Source organism: Lytechinus variegatus, chromosome 14 (genome assembly GCF_018143015.1).
Source record: "Lytechinus variegatus isolate NC3 chromosome 14, Lvar_3.0, whole genome shotgun sequence".
In the NCBI taxonomy this organism is placed as follows: domain Eukaryota; kingdom Metazoa; phylum Echinodermata; class Echinoidea; order Temnopleuroida; family Toxopneustidae; genus Lytechinus; species Lytechinus variegatus.
Window position 1 is genome coordinate 26,447,824 of NC_054753.1, and position 17,742 is coordinate 26,465,565.

At 37.3% G+C, this 17,742-nt stretch overlaps 1 protein-coding gene across 2 annotated transcripts in view; it reads left to right on the forward strand.

Annotated features, from left to right (window-relative positions):
* Positions 1 to 1,357: 1,357 nt before the first annotated feature.
* The window catches only part of LOC121427596 (neprilysin-1-like), a 44,101-nt gene continuing 27,716 nt past the window's right edge, over positions 1,358 to 17,742 (forward strand). The window contains exons 1-3 of one of the 2 annotated variants that reach the window (XM_041624070.1): positions 1,358 to 1,437; positions 16,716 to 16,879; positions 17,271 to 17,387. In XM_041624070.1, the coding sequence (XP_041480004.1) occupies positions 16,726 to 16,879; positions 17,271 to 17,387 (271 nt within the window). In that variant the 5' untranslated portion in view covers positions 1,358 to 1,437; positions 16,716 to 16,725. Of the gene's footprint in view, positions 1,438 to 2,198; positions 2,377 to 16,715; positions 16,880 to 17,270; positions 17,388 to 17,742 lie in introns of those variants that run through there. The other variant, XM_041624069.1, reaches the window with a different exon arrangement.

Sequence of the window (17,742 nt, forward strand, 5' to 3'; positions counted from 1 at the left end):
GGATGGGTAGAAGGAATGTACCATTATGAGGAAAAATAATGTGTGTGTGTGTGTGTGTGAGTAGGGGTTGGTGTGGACACCCAACCTTGTGCGTGTGTGAGTGTGAGGGATGGTGAGTGTGCGTGTCTGTCAACGTTTGAGTGGAGAAAATATGCTAAATGTGTGGGTGCATGTTTTGTTTCCTTATCAGTTATGAATGTAAAAAGGGAGTAGCCTAGATAGGCCAATGGCTTTTTGTTACTCCCTCACATCCCATTCATATACTTTATATTTTATTTTTGTCTTCAGTTGTCAATTTTGTCGAAATAATGTACAACTGCCAATGTTGGGCTTACTCAATTAGATTAACTCACTATTACATTGTACCCTGCTTTTTAAGAGATGTGAAATAAATGAATTTGAATTTAAAATAATTTTTTGCTGGGGAATGCGAGCGACGAGCGCGCTTTAAGGTGTGTGCGGGGTGTGTGTGTGAGGGTGTAGTAAGGATGTGAGTGTATGCGTTAGGAGACAGAGAGGGTAAAATAAAGCTGATTAATTGAGTGTGTGGTGGTGTGCAATGGTATTGGTGGTGACGGTCTGGTCCATCAGTGTCACTATCAAAATTGAAAAAAAAACCCGAAATCATTAAAAATGATCCCGATACAGATGAAAGAAAGAAAGGACATCATGGCAAATGTGGAAGAAGAAAAACAGTGATCGCATGTTACGTCATACATTCAGAACCTTAAGAAATCATTGCTCTGTTATTCTGTCACTTTTGCCTTTAATTGAAACTTACTTGACGCGAGGTCGGAATTCCCTTTTATTCATACATATAGGTTTTAGAGTTTGATTATTCCCCTAAAAATACAACCAAAACAATGCTGTCTCGAAACATCGCTCATACGGCATTTCGGATTTAAGGGTTTGTGAGGGATTGTTAATTGATTCCTCGGCCGTTTTGCTCGCACGAAATTATAAAAACGGCCCTCTAGGACAAACATTAAGACTGAAAAAATGTTTCTTCTCTCACCGAACTTGCTCTTGTATAGAAATTACAATAAAAACCAACATACACGGCGGGAGAGGTAATTACATATAGTAATGTAATACAGTCGTAGAGCGTGTAATAATCATTATAAGAATGAAAGATGAAACAAATTAAAAATAACATGATTGTGTTCGATTTTTTCTTCAGCTAGCATCCACAAAGGTTCCTACACCTCAGAGAACATCTAGAATTACGAACCAATATTCAATCAATGACCAATACCTAAAATTGTCCCTGTAGAATTGCGTTGATTAGTTTAGGAAATAGCACTTCCTGAATTCGAGTATCGTGAATTGATGAGATTTGTGTGTTTCTAGTTTGTTAATTGATATGGTTCAAAGTCGTGGTTATCCATCAACAGTTCATTAACTTTAACTTTGCGTTGCTGTTCTCTATTGATCAGTGTAAGTATTTTTTTTATCCATTTGTTATTATTTATCGATCAGTGATCATTTAAAAACTACGAGGATTAGATTACTTGTGTAGGCATGTAATCGAACAAGTAGAACGCATTCTTAAAACTATTAGTCAACACGAATAAGTTGAATTAAATGACTAGATCATATGGACGCAGCTGCTATGCTTGGTCATTTCTTTGTACATGTAATCAGAAATGATTGTATTCTGGTCAAATGTGACTACAAATGGTGGATGTGAATGAAGTAGCAGTTGCAATCAGCTTACCGTTTCATCTGGTAATATTAAGTAGTGAAAACATGAATTTCTTTAAAGGAGCATGTACACCTTTTAAGTTATGCGTGTGTGAGTATGCCTGATATTCGATATGATTATTTTCGCCTAGGACCGGCCTTTAACATCACCATCCGAAAGACGTGACCAGTGCTCGAACCTCAGACCTCCGCATCAGTTAATAAGTTCCCCCATTGCGCACGCCACACTGCCCATTTTTTTTTTATATCAAAACATAAGTGACAACTAAATAGTTGCAATCATGATTAAACAGAACTTGAAATAAAGTTTATGATCAAACATTCAATAGCGTAAGGGGGAGAGAGAAAGCGAGAGTGAGAGAAGTTGGGGGGGGGGGGGTAAAAGAGGTCGGAGGAACGGTGGTGGAGAGTGTACAAATGAAGAGGAGAAATTTGAGAAAACCGTTCGGAGAGTGACGAGGAGTACGTTCCATCCTCGCAACTCTCACTTCTCCCTCTTGGCACACATTTTGCTACATCGGAACACCTGGCACGGTCGAGTTGACAATCATTTATTTAACTTACGCAAGTCGGGGACATATAGCTACTTCCTAACTCACACGCTTTCTAATCAGTCTATGTACTCCACTATCAATTCAAGGTTGTATATGCATCCCACACTGTGCGTTTTCGGTGAGTATGAAATCAATTCACTACGTTTGTTTTGGCTTGTACCGGGGGCTTGTAAAAGTACATCTTTGTGCCGACTTTCGGAGCTTGATGTCTCAAAGGTGATTATGGATAATATTGAAAGAGAACTTTAATTACGAGTTTCTACGTAAAAAAAAGAAACCCTTGCGGGTCAGATAGAGGCTTTTGTCACACGTTTAATGTCGTTGATTGAGGGTATATACCTTTGTTGTGACAGTGAACGGATGTATGGCATGTTTGCAAAACTTCGTACTACCAACTGACACGGCGAATGACGGTGAGATGTTATTCTAACACGCACAACAAATTCGCTTTTATGCAGGATAAAAGTAATCTTAAAACAAAGGTGCAGTAGAAATTTTACGAATTTACCCGTCGGTAGGCCTACATAATTGGTAGATAGTGACTTGTACCCCGGGGACTTTAACGAATACATTACAATTTCATTGTTTAGAACTAGCACACCATGTATGTATTTGTTTGTAAGATAATACCTTTTGTATACGATTCGGTGACTATTTCATTCAATGTGATTTCTAAAAAGTAATCTGTATTTATCCCATAGTAATGGTATCATAAAAGATTTATTATAATTTTTTTAATACAACAATTGTCGTAGCCTACAAGTGATGTCATTATTTTCTCTGTTAAAGAACAAGAAATGAAAAAAAATCCACAGGAGTTTCCCTTTTTTTACATAATCTAAACCTCCCTTTTTTCAAATGAATTTGTATAAATGTACATGTTTACATCTGATGCTGATATGTATTTTTGAAACAATGGTATGCGGGCCTCATGGGGGTTCAATCATGATTTTTTTACCCCATTGATTACAGCTTGTATGAAATACAAACAGCTAAAAAAAAATAACTGTCTAATTAGGTCGAGGGATTATCGGTGTTAATTGTTTTTCAGTCGGATGTAACTACTGATAATACCGGGTAGAAAATACTAGGTTAAGATTAATCTTTTCCTTTGGTAGTAGATTGTTTTACAGGATTCATGCCCATTTGGTTTTTTGCGTCACTGTAAAATGATCCCTTCCTTCATTCTTTGTATTATTGGCCTAATTAGTTGCGTTATTATACACTCAGATCCCGCCACAATTAAGCTATTGCTGTCAGTTTTAATGATTTGCACATTCTAAAACATTGTACGTATTCTTCTTCAATGTACCGCTTGCTTTTGTTTGAATTTATGTCGGAAAATGGACTTCAATTTGTGAAATGGAAGAAAACATGTTTATATGGAAGAATGATTCAGCCTGTTCTAAGATTACTGACTCTTGTTGACTGTTCAAACCTTATTACTCATGTTTAAACTTCTACGAACCACGCTGGGAGCAACTGTGGTATTGGTATAGGTCCTGATCCCCTTCATCACATGTGGTAGTCTAGCCCAAAATGAATAGATGCTGCGTTTAACTGGTGGTCCAACTGTCAAGCCGAAATCATGGCATCATTTCTATTTGATCAAATTATCATCGGTTAAGGTATTCAGCTTGTGATTTGAGGGGTAGAGGAACTTTGCATTTATTTTGTTATATTCGAATTCTCTTTAAAATTTATGAATTTTTTTATTTCTTTTAGACATGTATCAATCAGATAAGATTATTCACGTCTGGGACCGACCTTTCACGAAACCATCCGCAAGAAGTAAAAATTGCTCGAACCCCGAATCTCTTCGTCCATTCATATCCCAAATGTATTTTGGATTACAGCTGTACGTCCTAATCTAAAAATAACAAGTGATTGTTGAATAACAAAAGTTGCTACCAGATTATTCACTTGGTCATTACATAAAATGAGTGATGTGGGGGCTAAGTGGGGAGTAGAGTAATCAGTTAGTGTACAAAGGAGGACATGCCAACTCATTATTGTCTCGGTTCTTCATAATATTCTAAAATAAGTTTATTCTTTAATACATATCATTATGTATGTTCTTTCAAATTATATTTTTATGATATGACAAAGAACAATATAATGTATTTGTTGGACAAACATTCGAAATAATACATGAAAAGAAAATCAAAATTTGATATTTCTTATTGTTGTTAATCAAGAATTCAATACGTTTTTATATTGTCTACATTACAAGATAAATACCAGCAATAAATAGAAAATAGTTGAAAAATGTGATGCCTGTGCGAAGCTTCACATTGAATGGTTGAACACCGAGCAATGATGGGTGAACGGCAACGATATGCCGTAATCTTTCGTAACGCGAGTGTCATAAGAGAAGTACATCGATGTAAAAAAAAAACGCGGAAATGGAGAAATACAATTATACCTCCGAGACTCAGCCAGGTTTGAAATTATTTGATCAAGCAAGAACGGAGAAGAAGGAAAAAAAAACACTTCCCATTTCAGGGACAGGAAGACAATTGATCGTGTAGATAACTAGACTTCATCATCATAATAATATGAAATTTGTATGCCTCGCCACAAGAAGATATATACTTTTCACCATTTATACATGTAGGCCCAAGATACATCGAAGAGTTCGTCGTTTTCATCGTTATGGTCATACTGATGATAAAGGCGTTAATTTATTTCTCAAGGAGATAAGCGGCACTACACTCATCAATCAATGTGAAGTTGAGATTGATTATATTTTTTGGTCAAGCAAAGTTACATTTTCTGACAGGAATGAAGAAGACATAAAAGGTGTGGCGGAGCCGTGGTGTAGTAGTTCTGACTCTCGCCTTGTAAACAGAGGGTCGTGTGTTCGAATCCCACCACGGTCTGGCGTCCTTTAGCAAAATGTTAATCCACAAAGTGCTAAATGGGTAACCGGCAATGTGAAATTCATTGTAGCTTGTTCAGTACTATGTGCGCCTCACCGGCGACTGACTGGAATACTCCCCAGGACAACGAGGATGATGATGACGATGATGATGGTGACGACGATGATGATGATAAAAGCGAAGTAGAAATGCTCCCAGTATTGAGAGAGAATAGCCAAGTAAACCTACTCTGAAGTTGCCGCCTGGTGACCTGAAGGTAGCCCATTTATCATCTTCTTAAAGCCTGTGTATAGCTTTGGTAAAGGGTCAATAATGTGATTGATAATCGAATATCATCTAATATGACAGTCTTACTGCAGCGTAGAGACCGTTAGATATTTTTCCAACTGCACTTCTCTGAGAAAATTTCAAATATTCAAATCTTGGATATATAGCGCCCTCTCTCGGCGATACTTATTCTAAATTTAAAAAATGGGCATTCAAGCACTTATCTTATAAATTTAGTGATTAGATATCCAAAAGTTACAGACAAAGAACATATCTTGAAAGTTTCAGCCCATTCCATGCTTTGAAATATGATTTAATTGAAAGACAAAAACACACAGATATTTTTATTTGATCGGGTGACCCGATAGAGTTAAATTTCCATGTAAAATCGCAAAATTTATCCTGTAAAACACATTTTCATTTCATATCCTCCCCATCATAACTGTTATAGGGCATATCCATTCATATTAGCTAGCAATGAATTGGAATAGTGATAGGTGCATTTTGGTGGATTTACCAAAACTATACACAAGCTTTAAACAGTCGATTTGACAAGGATTGTGGGGGAAATATTAAAGGGCGGTAATTCATGGAAAATTAATAATAATAATAATAATAATAACTCTTATTTACCCAGGGTAGCCACTCTCAGCTGTAAGCTGTTCTTCCAGCGGGCCCTGCATAACATAATATGTTATTATTACCCTTCTCTTTTTGATGAACATTGCATCAGTTTTGATTGTATATTAACGAAAAATAACATAGGATCGTTAGCTCATTGATTATATATCTATTCATAACTATTGCCAATGTCGTAACGTTGTTGTGCTCTTTTTATTTTGTCTCCACAACTTGGTGATACTAACTCTTTAAAGTAAAAAATAAAGAATATAATCGTTTTAGAAACAAAGGAAGCTGATAAACAACGAGGTGGTATAGACCAAAATTGTGAGATGAAGATGTATTTTATGATGTGGTATTATTAAGACATCGTGAAACTGATAACAGTTAATATCAGGTTTATTACATTCTCGAGGTACGAAAGACGGAAATGCATTTGAACATCACCTTTGCGGGCTTTGAAAAAAATAGAAAACAATATGAGAGTATCATATCTAAAATATTATGCCAAAGCATGGAGGACGGAAGTAATTTTCACAAACCTGGTTCATTTAATATGCATGGATCAAATCTATATCGGCAACCTGTATCTCAGATCAGGGGAGTGTTTCATCAACATTTTCATCCGACAAGTTGTCAGATCTGACATCTTTCTCTGATGTTGATTGGCTGAGAGGTACTGTTACTATGGTAACTGTCGGATAAAATGGGACTTGTCGGATAAAACGTCCGACAAGTCTTTCATGAAACGCTCTCCAGTAATCCAGATGGATAGTACTTTTAAGTTCTTTTAAGCTCATATTTAAGGATATGAGATTGATACCCCACGCGGTGGTATTTGTAACATCTTTTCAAACCTTTCTTTCAAAACAAATCATATCTTGCGTTATTGTTATTCGGCATCACCACCGCAGCCGATATGATTTAGTGTTCAAATCTGTGTCCTTTCCACTGTCATGGTCTTAACAAATTGTAAGTTTAAGTGGATGTAAGAATAATAAATAATGTAATAAATCTGATACAACTCATTTTTGTTTGAGATAGGGCACACTCATATCATAGGATTGTTTACTTGATTGTATGTTTTTGTTGACCTTTTCCTTTGACATACTTTTTTGACGAAGAACACCGCCAATCCATAATCGCAATGCTAAAACAGAAGAACATCATTCTCATTGTGTGATGTTGCCTTTTATTGCATTACGATGTACCTCGAGGTCAATGTTTTTGCCATTCACTGTTTTATCAAGTTGGTTTATTCGGTTGAATCGCTTCTTCATAGATTCCCATTTGGTCCATTGTCATCCGCTCTGATTGTCAACTCGTCTAACACCATCTCGTCCAACAACGGCTCGATCGTCCAATTATCGTTTGATCTGTTATCATGTCTTTGATGAGGCCATTTCGTCCAGTATCCATTTGGTCTATTTACTAAATTGTCATGTCTGCTAAGAACCATTTCGCCAAGTAACCGTTGCTCGATGTTGCTTTGGTCCCAAGATACCCGGTCTATCGACCAGATCTGTTGCAACGTTTTCTAGTCCAAGAACAATTCAAGCTAATGCTTGAACTCAAATCATAATCCAATTACGACTTTGACTACTAATAATTTTTGTTTAAAGACCCGGTGGTTCACACGCGAATGGGTCTGAACATCATTTCGAGGCATAACTATTTGGGTCTTTTGCGAGGTCACTGTAACTGGAGACTTTTGTTAAACCAGATCTGATCATTAAAAAGCAAGAACGGTTCCTCTCTGAGAGACTTAAATTGGGATAATGCCTTACCACATGTACCGAAGGGTGCTAGGACACCGTCAAACCGGGGGGGGGGGGTTAGGGTGGTTTCGACCCCTTCCTTGTGCTCCCTAAAAAGGGAAGGAAACGGAGAAAGAGACGAGGTGGTAGATCTACGCGCGGGAATTTAGGACGCAGAACGTCGCAGTCAAGTAAAATACAAGAACCCGCAATGTCTTCATTTCGGAAAGACGACGATTTGGGTTTTGCTTGTCCACTCCCCTCTTAGTAACAAGCGAGATCTGCTACTGAGTGGTCACCAGTTTGCGAGACCATCTCTCTACAAACTATCGCGCCTTTGCCATGGATGTAGTAGCAGGCCTAATGAAGTCCTTTTGAACGAATGATGCTAGTTTCTCCTCTATAGGCCTAGTAGTGACCGTGGATGTTATAACAATTCCCTGATAGAACCTATACCAATTAGATATACACCGTGTTGTAAACTGGGTTTAAGAAGTCATCAAAGGTTAACTAGCAGGGCCAGAGTTCATGGTTAAATGTGTTTGTTGTCAGTCTTGATTTTAATCAATTGAGTCGAAATCTTCTGGTTCCAACCACCAATGTTGTGTTACATTTTGGCGACACTGTGAAAACGGGAGCAGGTTTTGAGAACGGAAGGGAAGGGGATGGCTAAATGATAGGAAGTTTTCGCAACCATTCGCAGACGATTTCTGAAGGGTTAGAATCTATTGCAAAAAACCCTTCATGACAATGAATCCCTTGTCGAAAATCTAAAACGGTATTGCCGTCCTGGTGGGTGTTTCATAAAGTTGTTCGTTAAGTTACGCACAACTTTACGCACGACTGGAACATGATCTTAGGTCCTAAATCAATACACATGGATACCACACAGCACAAGAAAGGATCACCAGTTGTGCGTAAAGTCATTCGTATCTTACGAACAGCTTTATGAAACACCCACCCGGACTCTGGAGAAACGACGTATTTGCAACTTATTGTCAGCTCTGAATTTTAGGACGATCTACTGTGAGTTCCGGTTCACCAATTAGCGAATAAAAATCTGTAAGCTGTTCAATATGACTTGACAGGGATTTTCATTAAATTTACTACGTTGCAGAATCCGTCCCCGTTCCAATTGCAAGAACTCGCTAATAGCATTATACGAAACAGTGGGTACACACCAAAATAAAATAGGTTCAGCTTGCACATTTGATATCATGCATCATACTTTTTTATCACTGTGATTGAGGCTGACAAATGTCATATAATTTCACATCCACACATTTCTTTAATATGCATCCATCGTGTAAAATATGAATAAAGATTCATACCTGGACTAACAATGTTGTTCTTATGTCTTTATTATATTTAAAGATGTGTGCGTGTAAAAAGCACTTATCTATTTCACACCTTTTTTTTACTTTTTTGGCTGTAATTTGTATCTTTTCCCTCTAAAAAGTACTTTTTGTTTCAAAGTTGAAAACAATGTGGTGGGGTTAGGGGTTATGCAATGGGTCATCAATACATGACACCACCACAATGTCTGACTCATTCATTATCGGACTGGGGGTGGTGGCTCAACTTCCCCCTATGCTCAACTTACCCCGCATTCCCTACACTAGGAACCCCTCTGCTAGAAACCTCTTCCAATATCTGGTCGATGACCTTTATTCGAGTGAAAGATTTGTACAATTTCGCCCCTCACAGCACACTTTCCTATCGCTTGCCGCCCTGCTACCCTGTTACACCCACAAATGTAATAATCGCCCACAAATGTAATAACGCCCACAAATGTAATAACACTTTACCCACAAATGTAATAACGCCCACAAATGTAATAACACTTTACCCACAAATGTAATAATTTTTGATCGCCCACAAATGTAATAACACTTTACCCACAAATGTAATAACGCCCACAAATGTAATAACACTTTACCCACAAATGTAATAATGCACTTTGCCCACAAATGTAATAATGACTTTACCCACAAACATGACAAATGTAATAAATTTGAAGTGATTTTTGGCGAATTCGTTCTAAACTAATATCCTATAGTAATGCGTTCAAAGAGCACAAAAGTTCAAAGTCTTTTTTCCAGACCCGGTTAATGAAATATTACAGTACAAGTCCAAGTCTTTTTCCAGACCCGGTTTTTCAAAATTATAATATACGTCCAAAGTATTTTTATTAGACCAGGTTGTTTCAAAATTATAATATACGTCCATAGTCTTTTTTCCAGACCCGGTTAATTAAAAAAATTATAATGCAAGTCCAAAGTCTTTTATTCAGACCCGGTCGTTTCAAAAGTTATAATATACGTCGGTGAGGGGTAAAGACTACACTCTAAGCCCAAGCATTTTAAGTGGGTTTAATTTTGAAGATTGGTCTCAGCTGTCATTTTTTTTATTATTTCTTTATCCTTTAAATAACCGGGTCCAGACGAAAGACTAAGCATAATACTCGTGTTATTCCACAAGAATAAGAATATGAGTCTTTTGTTTTTAGGATTGTTTAAATCATTTTTAAATCACCGGGTCTGGAATAAAGAAAACGCTCTAAATATGTGCTTTTCTACATGCATGGTCTAAATTTGGAGGATTGTTGGTTCTTAGATTCGTTGTTGGGGGTTGAGTTTTATTGATTTTTTATTCCTGAAATAATTGTGTCTGGAGGAAAGTCGATCTACGACAATCGGTCTTCATGTTGTTCCACAGTAATTAGATTATTGGGTATTCGTTTTAGAATATTTGTAAAAATTATTTTATGTTTCAAATAATAACTAAATCTGGAGAAAGGATGTCTGCTTTACCCATGCGTTAGTAGGGGTAGTACTATTATCTAAAAAAGACATATTTTTACTGGGTGAAACTTTGGAAATTTGGTCTTAGATTTGAAGTTTTTCAGTTACTTTTTTAATAGCCGGGTCTGGAGGAAAGAGTACGTTTTAAAAGTCGTGTTATTCCACGAGAATAAGAATATAAGGTCTTATGTTAGATTTTTTTCGTAACTGTTTTAGGTCTGGAATAAAGACAATACTCAAAACCTCTTTTAAAACAGGTTCTTATGTTGAAGGTTTGTTTGGTCTTAGACTTTGATTTTTTTTACTATTTCTACTATTTCTAATTCTTACTATCAGCGTTTTTTTTTTTTTTTGAGAAAAAAGTGGTCGGGCTGAAAGACTACGCTATATCCAGCATTAATAAGATTATGGGGTCTTTATACTGTTCTTAAACTGTTATAATGTTTAAATAACAGGTAACCGGGTCTGGAGAAAAGACTACGCTTGATTCTCAATTTACTCTTAGTGCATACATTCACAATATACACCGTATAAGTTGAAACAACAACAAAGACATTAACAACACCAGTGTTAATTAACTGGGTCTGGAGAAAAGACTAAGCTCGATTCCCATTTTTTCCACAGGAATATCATTCTCGTATCTTAGTTTGGACTTATATTATAAATTTGAAATAACTGGGTCTGGAAAAAGACTCGACTTATTAAAATTCTTGAAACAACCGGGTCTGGAAAAAAGACTTTGGATTTATATTATAATTTTTGAAACAAACGGGTCTGGAAAAAAGACTTTGGACTTATATCAAAATTTTTTAAACAACCGGGTCTGGAAAAAAAAGACTTTGGACTTTTATTATATCTTTTTAAAAAACCGGGTCTGGAAAAAAGACTTTGGATTTATATTATAACTTTTGAAACAACTGGGTCTGGAAAAAAGACTTTGGACTTGTACTTTGATGTTTTATTAACCCGGTCTGAAAAAAAGACTTTGCACTTTTGTGCTATATGAACGCATTACTATAGGATTTTAGTTTAGAACGGATTCGCCAAAAATCCCTTCAAATTTATTACATTTGTGGGTAAAGTCATTATTACATTTGTGGGCGATCAAAAATTATTACATTTGTGGGTAAAGTGTTATTACATTTGTGGGCGTTATTACATTTGTGGGTAAAGTGTTATTACATTTGTGGGCGTTATTACATTTGTGGGCGTTATTACATTTGTGGGTGCAACATACCCTCTCACTCACACACTCTCATTTTACTTGATGTACAGCTACCCACCCATACACACTCATCTCCCTCCCCCCGCACACCCCCTTTTACTTGGCGTGTAGTTGAGTTACCCATCCACCCACCCACACACACACCCATACGCGCGGCACACACACATGTTTTACTTAACGTGCGGTTAAACCCTGCACACACATTCACCTATTTACGAAGAGCAGTTTCCCCCACACGCTCACAATTTACTTGGCGTTCAGCTACTCCCCCTCACACACCCACACACTCATTTTTACATGACGTGCATCTAAACCAACACACTTCACTTGCCATGCAGCTCGTCCCACACACAACTTTTACTTGGCGTGCCGGTTATAATCCCCCACACACTCACATTTTACTTGCTGTGTGGCTACCACACACACACACACACACTCTCTCACCCACCCACACACATCCTCACATACACACACACCAACACACCATCATTCATATTTCACTTGGTATGTTTTTTATCCACCACACACGCAATTTTCACTTGGCGTGCACCTACATGCAAACCTTCCCACGCACACACCTTTTATTTGCAGTTACCCCCTCCCTCCCGCATACTCACCTTTTGCTTTGCATGTACATACAGTAGATCCTCTTAGATTGATGAGCAAAGATGTGTTGTAGTAGAGCGTAGAACATAAATTTGTGAGATATTTGGGGGAATTTGCTAACAATTTGAAATATAAACATGTACGGATCCAGTGAAGGAAAATCCCAGGGAAAATCATGGCAATGCCAATGATTGATCCAATAATTCATCAGACACTCTCCCATGATATTTTTGTCTGATGATGTGACATTTGGGCCCCAAACCCATTGTTGTGCTCCGTTGAAATATATACTCATACTTTTGTGCGAAGATATAATACTTAATCCCATCTGAGCATGTTGAATCAGAACAGACAATCTGAATTTTACAATTTATTTGTTTGTCATATTAAACTGATCTCTGTAGATATAATCTTCCTTTAGTTACATTCTTAAATACCGATTCAGGTAGTACCTTCGCCGGCTATCCTGTCAAAAATCAAATGGCCAATGGTGATGTGGGGTCAGAAAAGGTCCTGTTTTGACAACCTCAAACACCTGCGACTATTCTGTTGGCTACAATATCTTTTCTTCACAGCTTGACATTTTAAACCGGTCTGAGGTTCGTTCGGTTCATCGGTCTCCGATCCTTGCTTAGTAAACCATTAAGTACAGAGACAGAGAAGGAGAGGAGGACAGAGACAAAGAGAGAGAATAAAAATGGAGAAATTTCTGAAAAATAAATGAAATAGAATACCTCATCCGTGCTGGAACGACCAAACAAATTTAGGGAGTTTTCGCAAACAGATGATAGATTTATGACCATTTAGCCTTTCCCGCTCTTTGCAAAACGTCAATTTTTGCTTTGACCCTGAACTTTATAAATAGACAGGGTTGTTTGAGGTTCAATGCTCGTAAAGCTATCAATGCGACTTATCTTTTCTATGAGGGGAATGGGGGGGGGGGAGGGTGGCGTTAGGCCAAGAATTTTCTCAAGTGAAACATCCCGCGTACTGCCCCCTCGCCTCTTCTTCATTTTGGTCTCAAATCTCCGAATTCAACGCATCAGATAATGGTTCATTGAGTTATGAAAGACAGAATACGAACTTCATGTATTACAATGAAGGGTGGCAAAATGCATTTGCTGCCCCCACCCACCTCGATACTCCACTGATTAGAACTATGAACCTCTGCACGAGTATTAATCAGCATTGGCACATTTGGGTCATGTCATTTGAATAGTTGTGAGTGGCGTATAATAAGCGCCCAGGCTAAATCTGCCCCCCCCACAGTGGTCCAGTGGTTAGAGAATTGGACTCATAATCGCAAGGTTGTGAGTTCGAATCACCACGCTGCCATTGTCTCCACTTTAATGAAAAGGCCCAAGAGTAATATCTGTCGTCTGTAAAGTCAGCCACTATGACTGATTAACCAAGACGTAAAATGTTTCCTAGGTAATTGGTTATATACCTGCTTGGTGTTGACAAGCAAAATGCTGTCCTGCCGAGTTCCTACGGGAGTTACCACAAACAACCATCTCCCTTGAAACGCCCATATACCCACACCCACATAACTAGAAACCCAATTTAGGCCTACTGTTTCCTTGCTCTTTTTATCCACGCATAATAACTATGGCACAAAAGACACCTTTTCAAATGATATTTCATTCCTTCCTCTTCGATCATGAAATTTATTACAATAAATCATACATGAAATAATTAACGAAAAATATGAACGCCAAATTAAATGTGGATAATGTTTCTATCCATTGAAATACTCAGAAAAACGATGGTTAGAAAGCTGATAAAATTACCTTGAATCAATTACTCAAACTTAACTCATGCTTGTCTTTGTTCATTTTATTTTTCCAAACCAGAAGTTCTTAATAAGCAAACTAAAGGAGGATTTACGCAGTCTGCACACACACACACACACACACACAACACACACCCTCTCCCCACACACCCACATGTTATCTCACCCACACAAATGACCCTCTCTCACATACACACACACTCGCAGACTCTCGCGACACCCACCTACACTCACGCGTGGACATTCCCTTGGAGAATGGCTCATTGCATTCTTGTCAAATATGTTTTTTTGTATGGATATCTTTATTTACCAATCATTGGTATCACTACATTTTGCTGAAAAAAAAGGAGACATCGTTTGAAGTTTTGAATTTAGACCCAAGGAAATCACTCAAAAATTCAACTTAACAAACACGGTTCAAGAGAGAAAGAGAGACAGACATTAATTCTCCGTCTGGGGCTCCTCCAGACTACAGGTGTAAGGGAATCTCTGAATTTTGACACATTTCTTTTTCCTCTAAAGCGATAGAAAATCTTTGATAAACGTGAGATTTCGTGGAAAAGTTTGATTTTCCCGAAACATTACCTCGAGCCCTTCCCTGGCGATTAAAGCCCGAAAGGAGCATCAATTATCACAAATCCGCCACCATTTACACCAAATCTTCGCTTGTTTTGTAGTCTTGGGTGATTTGTGCCTTTTTATTCTTTTTCACGGAATGGTGTTGGAAAGAAAAGGCTGATGTTGATGCTGATGTGATGTAGACATGAGAAAGCACGGTCATCTCTATCGTCAGCACTGATTTTTCACATGTCTATGAGGCAGCCTGTGTGTTAGCTAGCCAAGCAGAAATGATCGAATGCGACTCTTTTATTCAATTATATCATGTCATCAACACCAAAAGCGACAGAAAATTCAATCATTTTGCAGTTGCGCGGGCAAATTGTGTTCCGACATTGTTCTTTATGCACGGCAAGAATTATTTTAAAGAACCATATATGTCGTGCATAAAACATTGCACGTGTTTAGAAAAGAAGAAGGAAATGAAGATTTTACGATTTTGCTTTCTTATTTCGGAGCATATTTTTAAAATCTCTTTGTGTCATGCAGCTTTGTTTCATTCTCCTTTCTTCCGCCCTTCCTTCTATTTTGTTCTTCTTACCCTCATTTTCATCTCCTTTCTTTTTAATATTTTGTATGTCCTTTTTCTCATTCTGCTTCTTCGTCATCTCCCCCTTTTCTAATCCCCCATCATTCTTTTATTTCTTCCTTCTTTTTCTTCTTCCTTTATTATTTCTTTTTCTTTTCACTATTACTTCTTTTCCTCCTACTTTTCCTGCTTTATTTCTTATTCATCTTCTTGATTTCTTCCTTTAAAAAAATGAATTTATGTGTTACTTCGTTTTAAAGATTTAAATGATTATCAGCAAAAGTATTATTCCATCCCGAATATTTCTTCAATTTCAAGCTTGACCGCTTATGATGATTGTATCCTGAGTTCATTAATGTAAAGTATATACTTTATATTCTTGTTTTGTATTCTTTATTATGTACGATTTTGTAGTCAGAGTAATGATGTATAGTACATTGTAAATGTATGTTTACATGTACTTGATCAATTATTCAAATGCAGACATAACAGCAAACGGACAATAATTGTCAAATAGTTAATGGTTTAATCCTCTTCATTGTCATCATCATTATCATCATTTTTACCATCATTGTCATTATCATAATCACCACCACCACCACCACCATCATCATCATCATCGTCATCACCTTCATCATCATCATCATCATCATCATCACTATTATCTTCATCTTCATTATCATTATCATTATCATCATCATCATCATCATCATCATCATCACCATCACTATTATCATCATCTTCATCTTCATTATCATCATCATCATCACCAGCAGCATCGTCATCGTCACCTTCGTCATCACCATCATCATTATTAACATCATCATCGTCATCATCGTCTTCTTCATTATCATCATTGTCGCCATCATCATCATCATCATCGTCACCACCACCTCCATCATCATCATCATCATCGTCGTCGTCTTCACCACCACCACCACAATCATCATCATCATCATCCTCATTATCATCATCATCATCATCATCACCAAATCATCATCACCAAATCATCATATCAACATTCATTTACGTATCTTAATCTTACACTGTATTTTGCATATTTTTGTCGACAAAATAAACATGTTTGTACCATTTGTTCATTCTTAATTATGAATTGAAAGTAAGCTATGTAATAGTTTCTTTGAATCATTTTTTGTGGAAAGGAATTTGAAGGTTAATAAATCATCTTCATCGACATTGAATTTACTCGAAGATAATATTGACTCAAGTCGTTTTTTCGTCTCGTACATTTTCTTTTATAATAACTCTGTTATCCAGTATTAGATTTATCATACCATTATTATTGTTATAATATCTTTTTATGAAACCAATCTTCATTTTTTTGTGCATGTCCAGATCGGATTAAATGGTGCTGAACGGAGACATGACGAGTAGTCAGGCCAAACTCGCCGTTGATGAGTCTGCGGTCAAAAGGAAAACACCCGGGGTCATCACGAGGAATCTGGTGGTCATCGTCGTCGTCTTGGCTCTCATCAGCGTGGGCCTCATCGTAGCAACCGGTATGTTGGATTTACTTTTGTCATGACTGTATTTGCCATCCCCCACCCAGGTGTAGTAAATGGGTATTCATTGAATGCTCGCGTGCTCGGTCAGAGTTGCCGAGCTATTAAAAGCCAGAGCAATCATGGTAATAATATGCAGCGCTTAGAAACATTTGTATTAAGCGCTATATAAATGTTGCATATTATTATTATTATTATATTTCTTGTTGTTGTAATCATTATTTTTGTTGCTGCTGTTGTTATTATTATTGTTTTATTGTCATCAATGGAATTATGTAAATTAATTACTCTCGACTTAATGCTGGGTAAAAAAGGAAATAACCAGACTACGGATATTCATTACAAATACCTTTAAAGCACTGGTTATGATTATTATTTCTTCCATCAGTTATAATCGCATCAGATCGAGATAATCTGTCCACGAAATTACGATCATATACCAACCATCAGCACTCACCGTGTCCTGAGCCAGAACAATGTCTAACGCCCTCTTGTGTCAAAGCAGGTAAGACGGTTCATACCGCCAGCATGACCAGGGAGCCGTTTCATAAGGCTGTTTTGAAGTTACGAGTGACTTTACGCTAGACTGGTAACACTTTCTTGTGTATATTGTGCTACATGATATCCTATTATTTATGTAGCTGGCTGAGTACTTAAGAACACGAGTCATTCGTGCGAAAGTTGGGCGTAACTTCACGAACAGCTTTTAAGAAACACCCACCCGGGGCCCCGTTTATCAAATAGTTGAATTGAGGTTGATTGATCCAATCAACCTCAACCATTTGGAAATAGATCGAGGTCATGTTTTATTTTTCTACAGGAAATTTGCACATTGTAACATTAAGAAGCAAATCGATTTT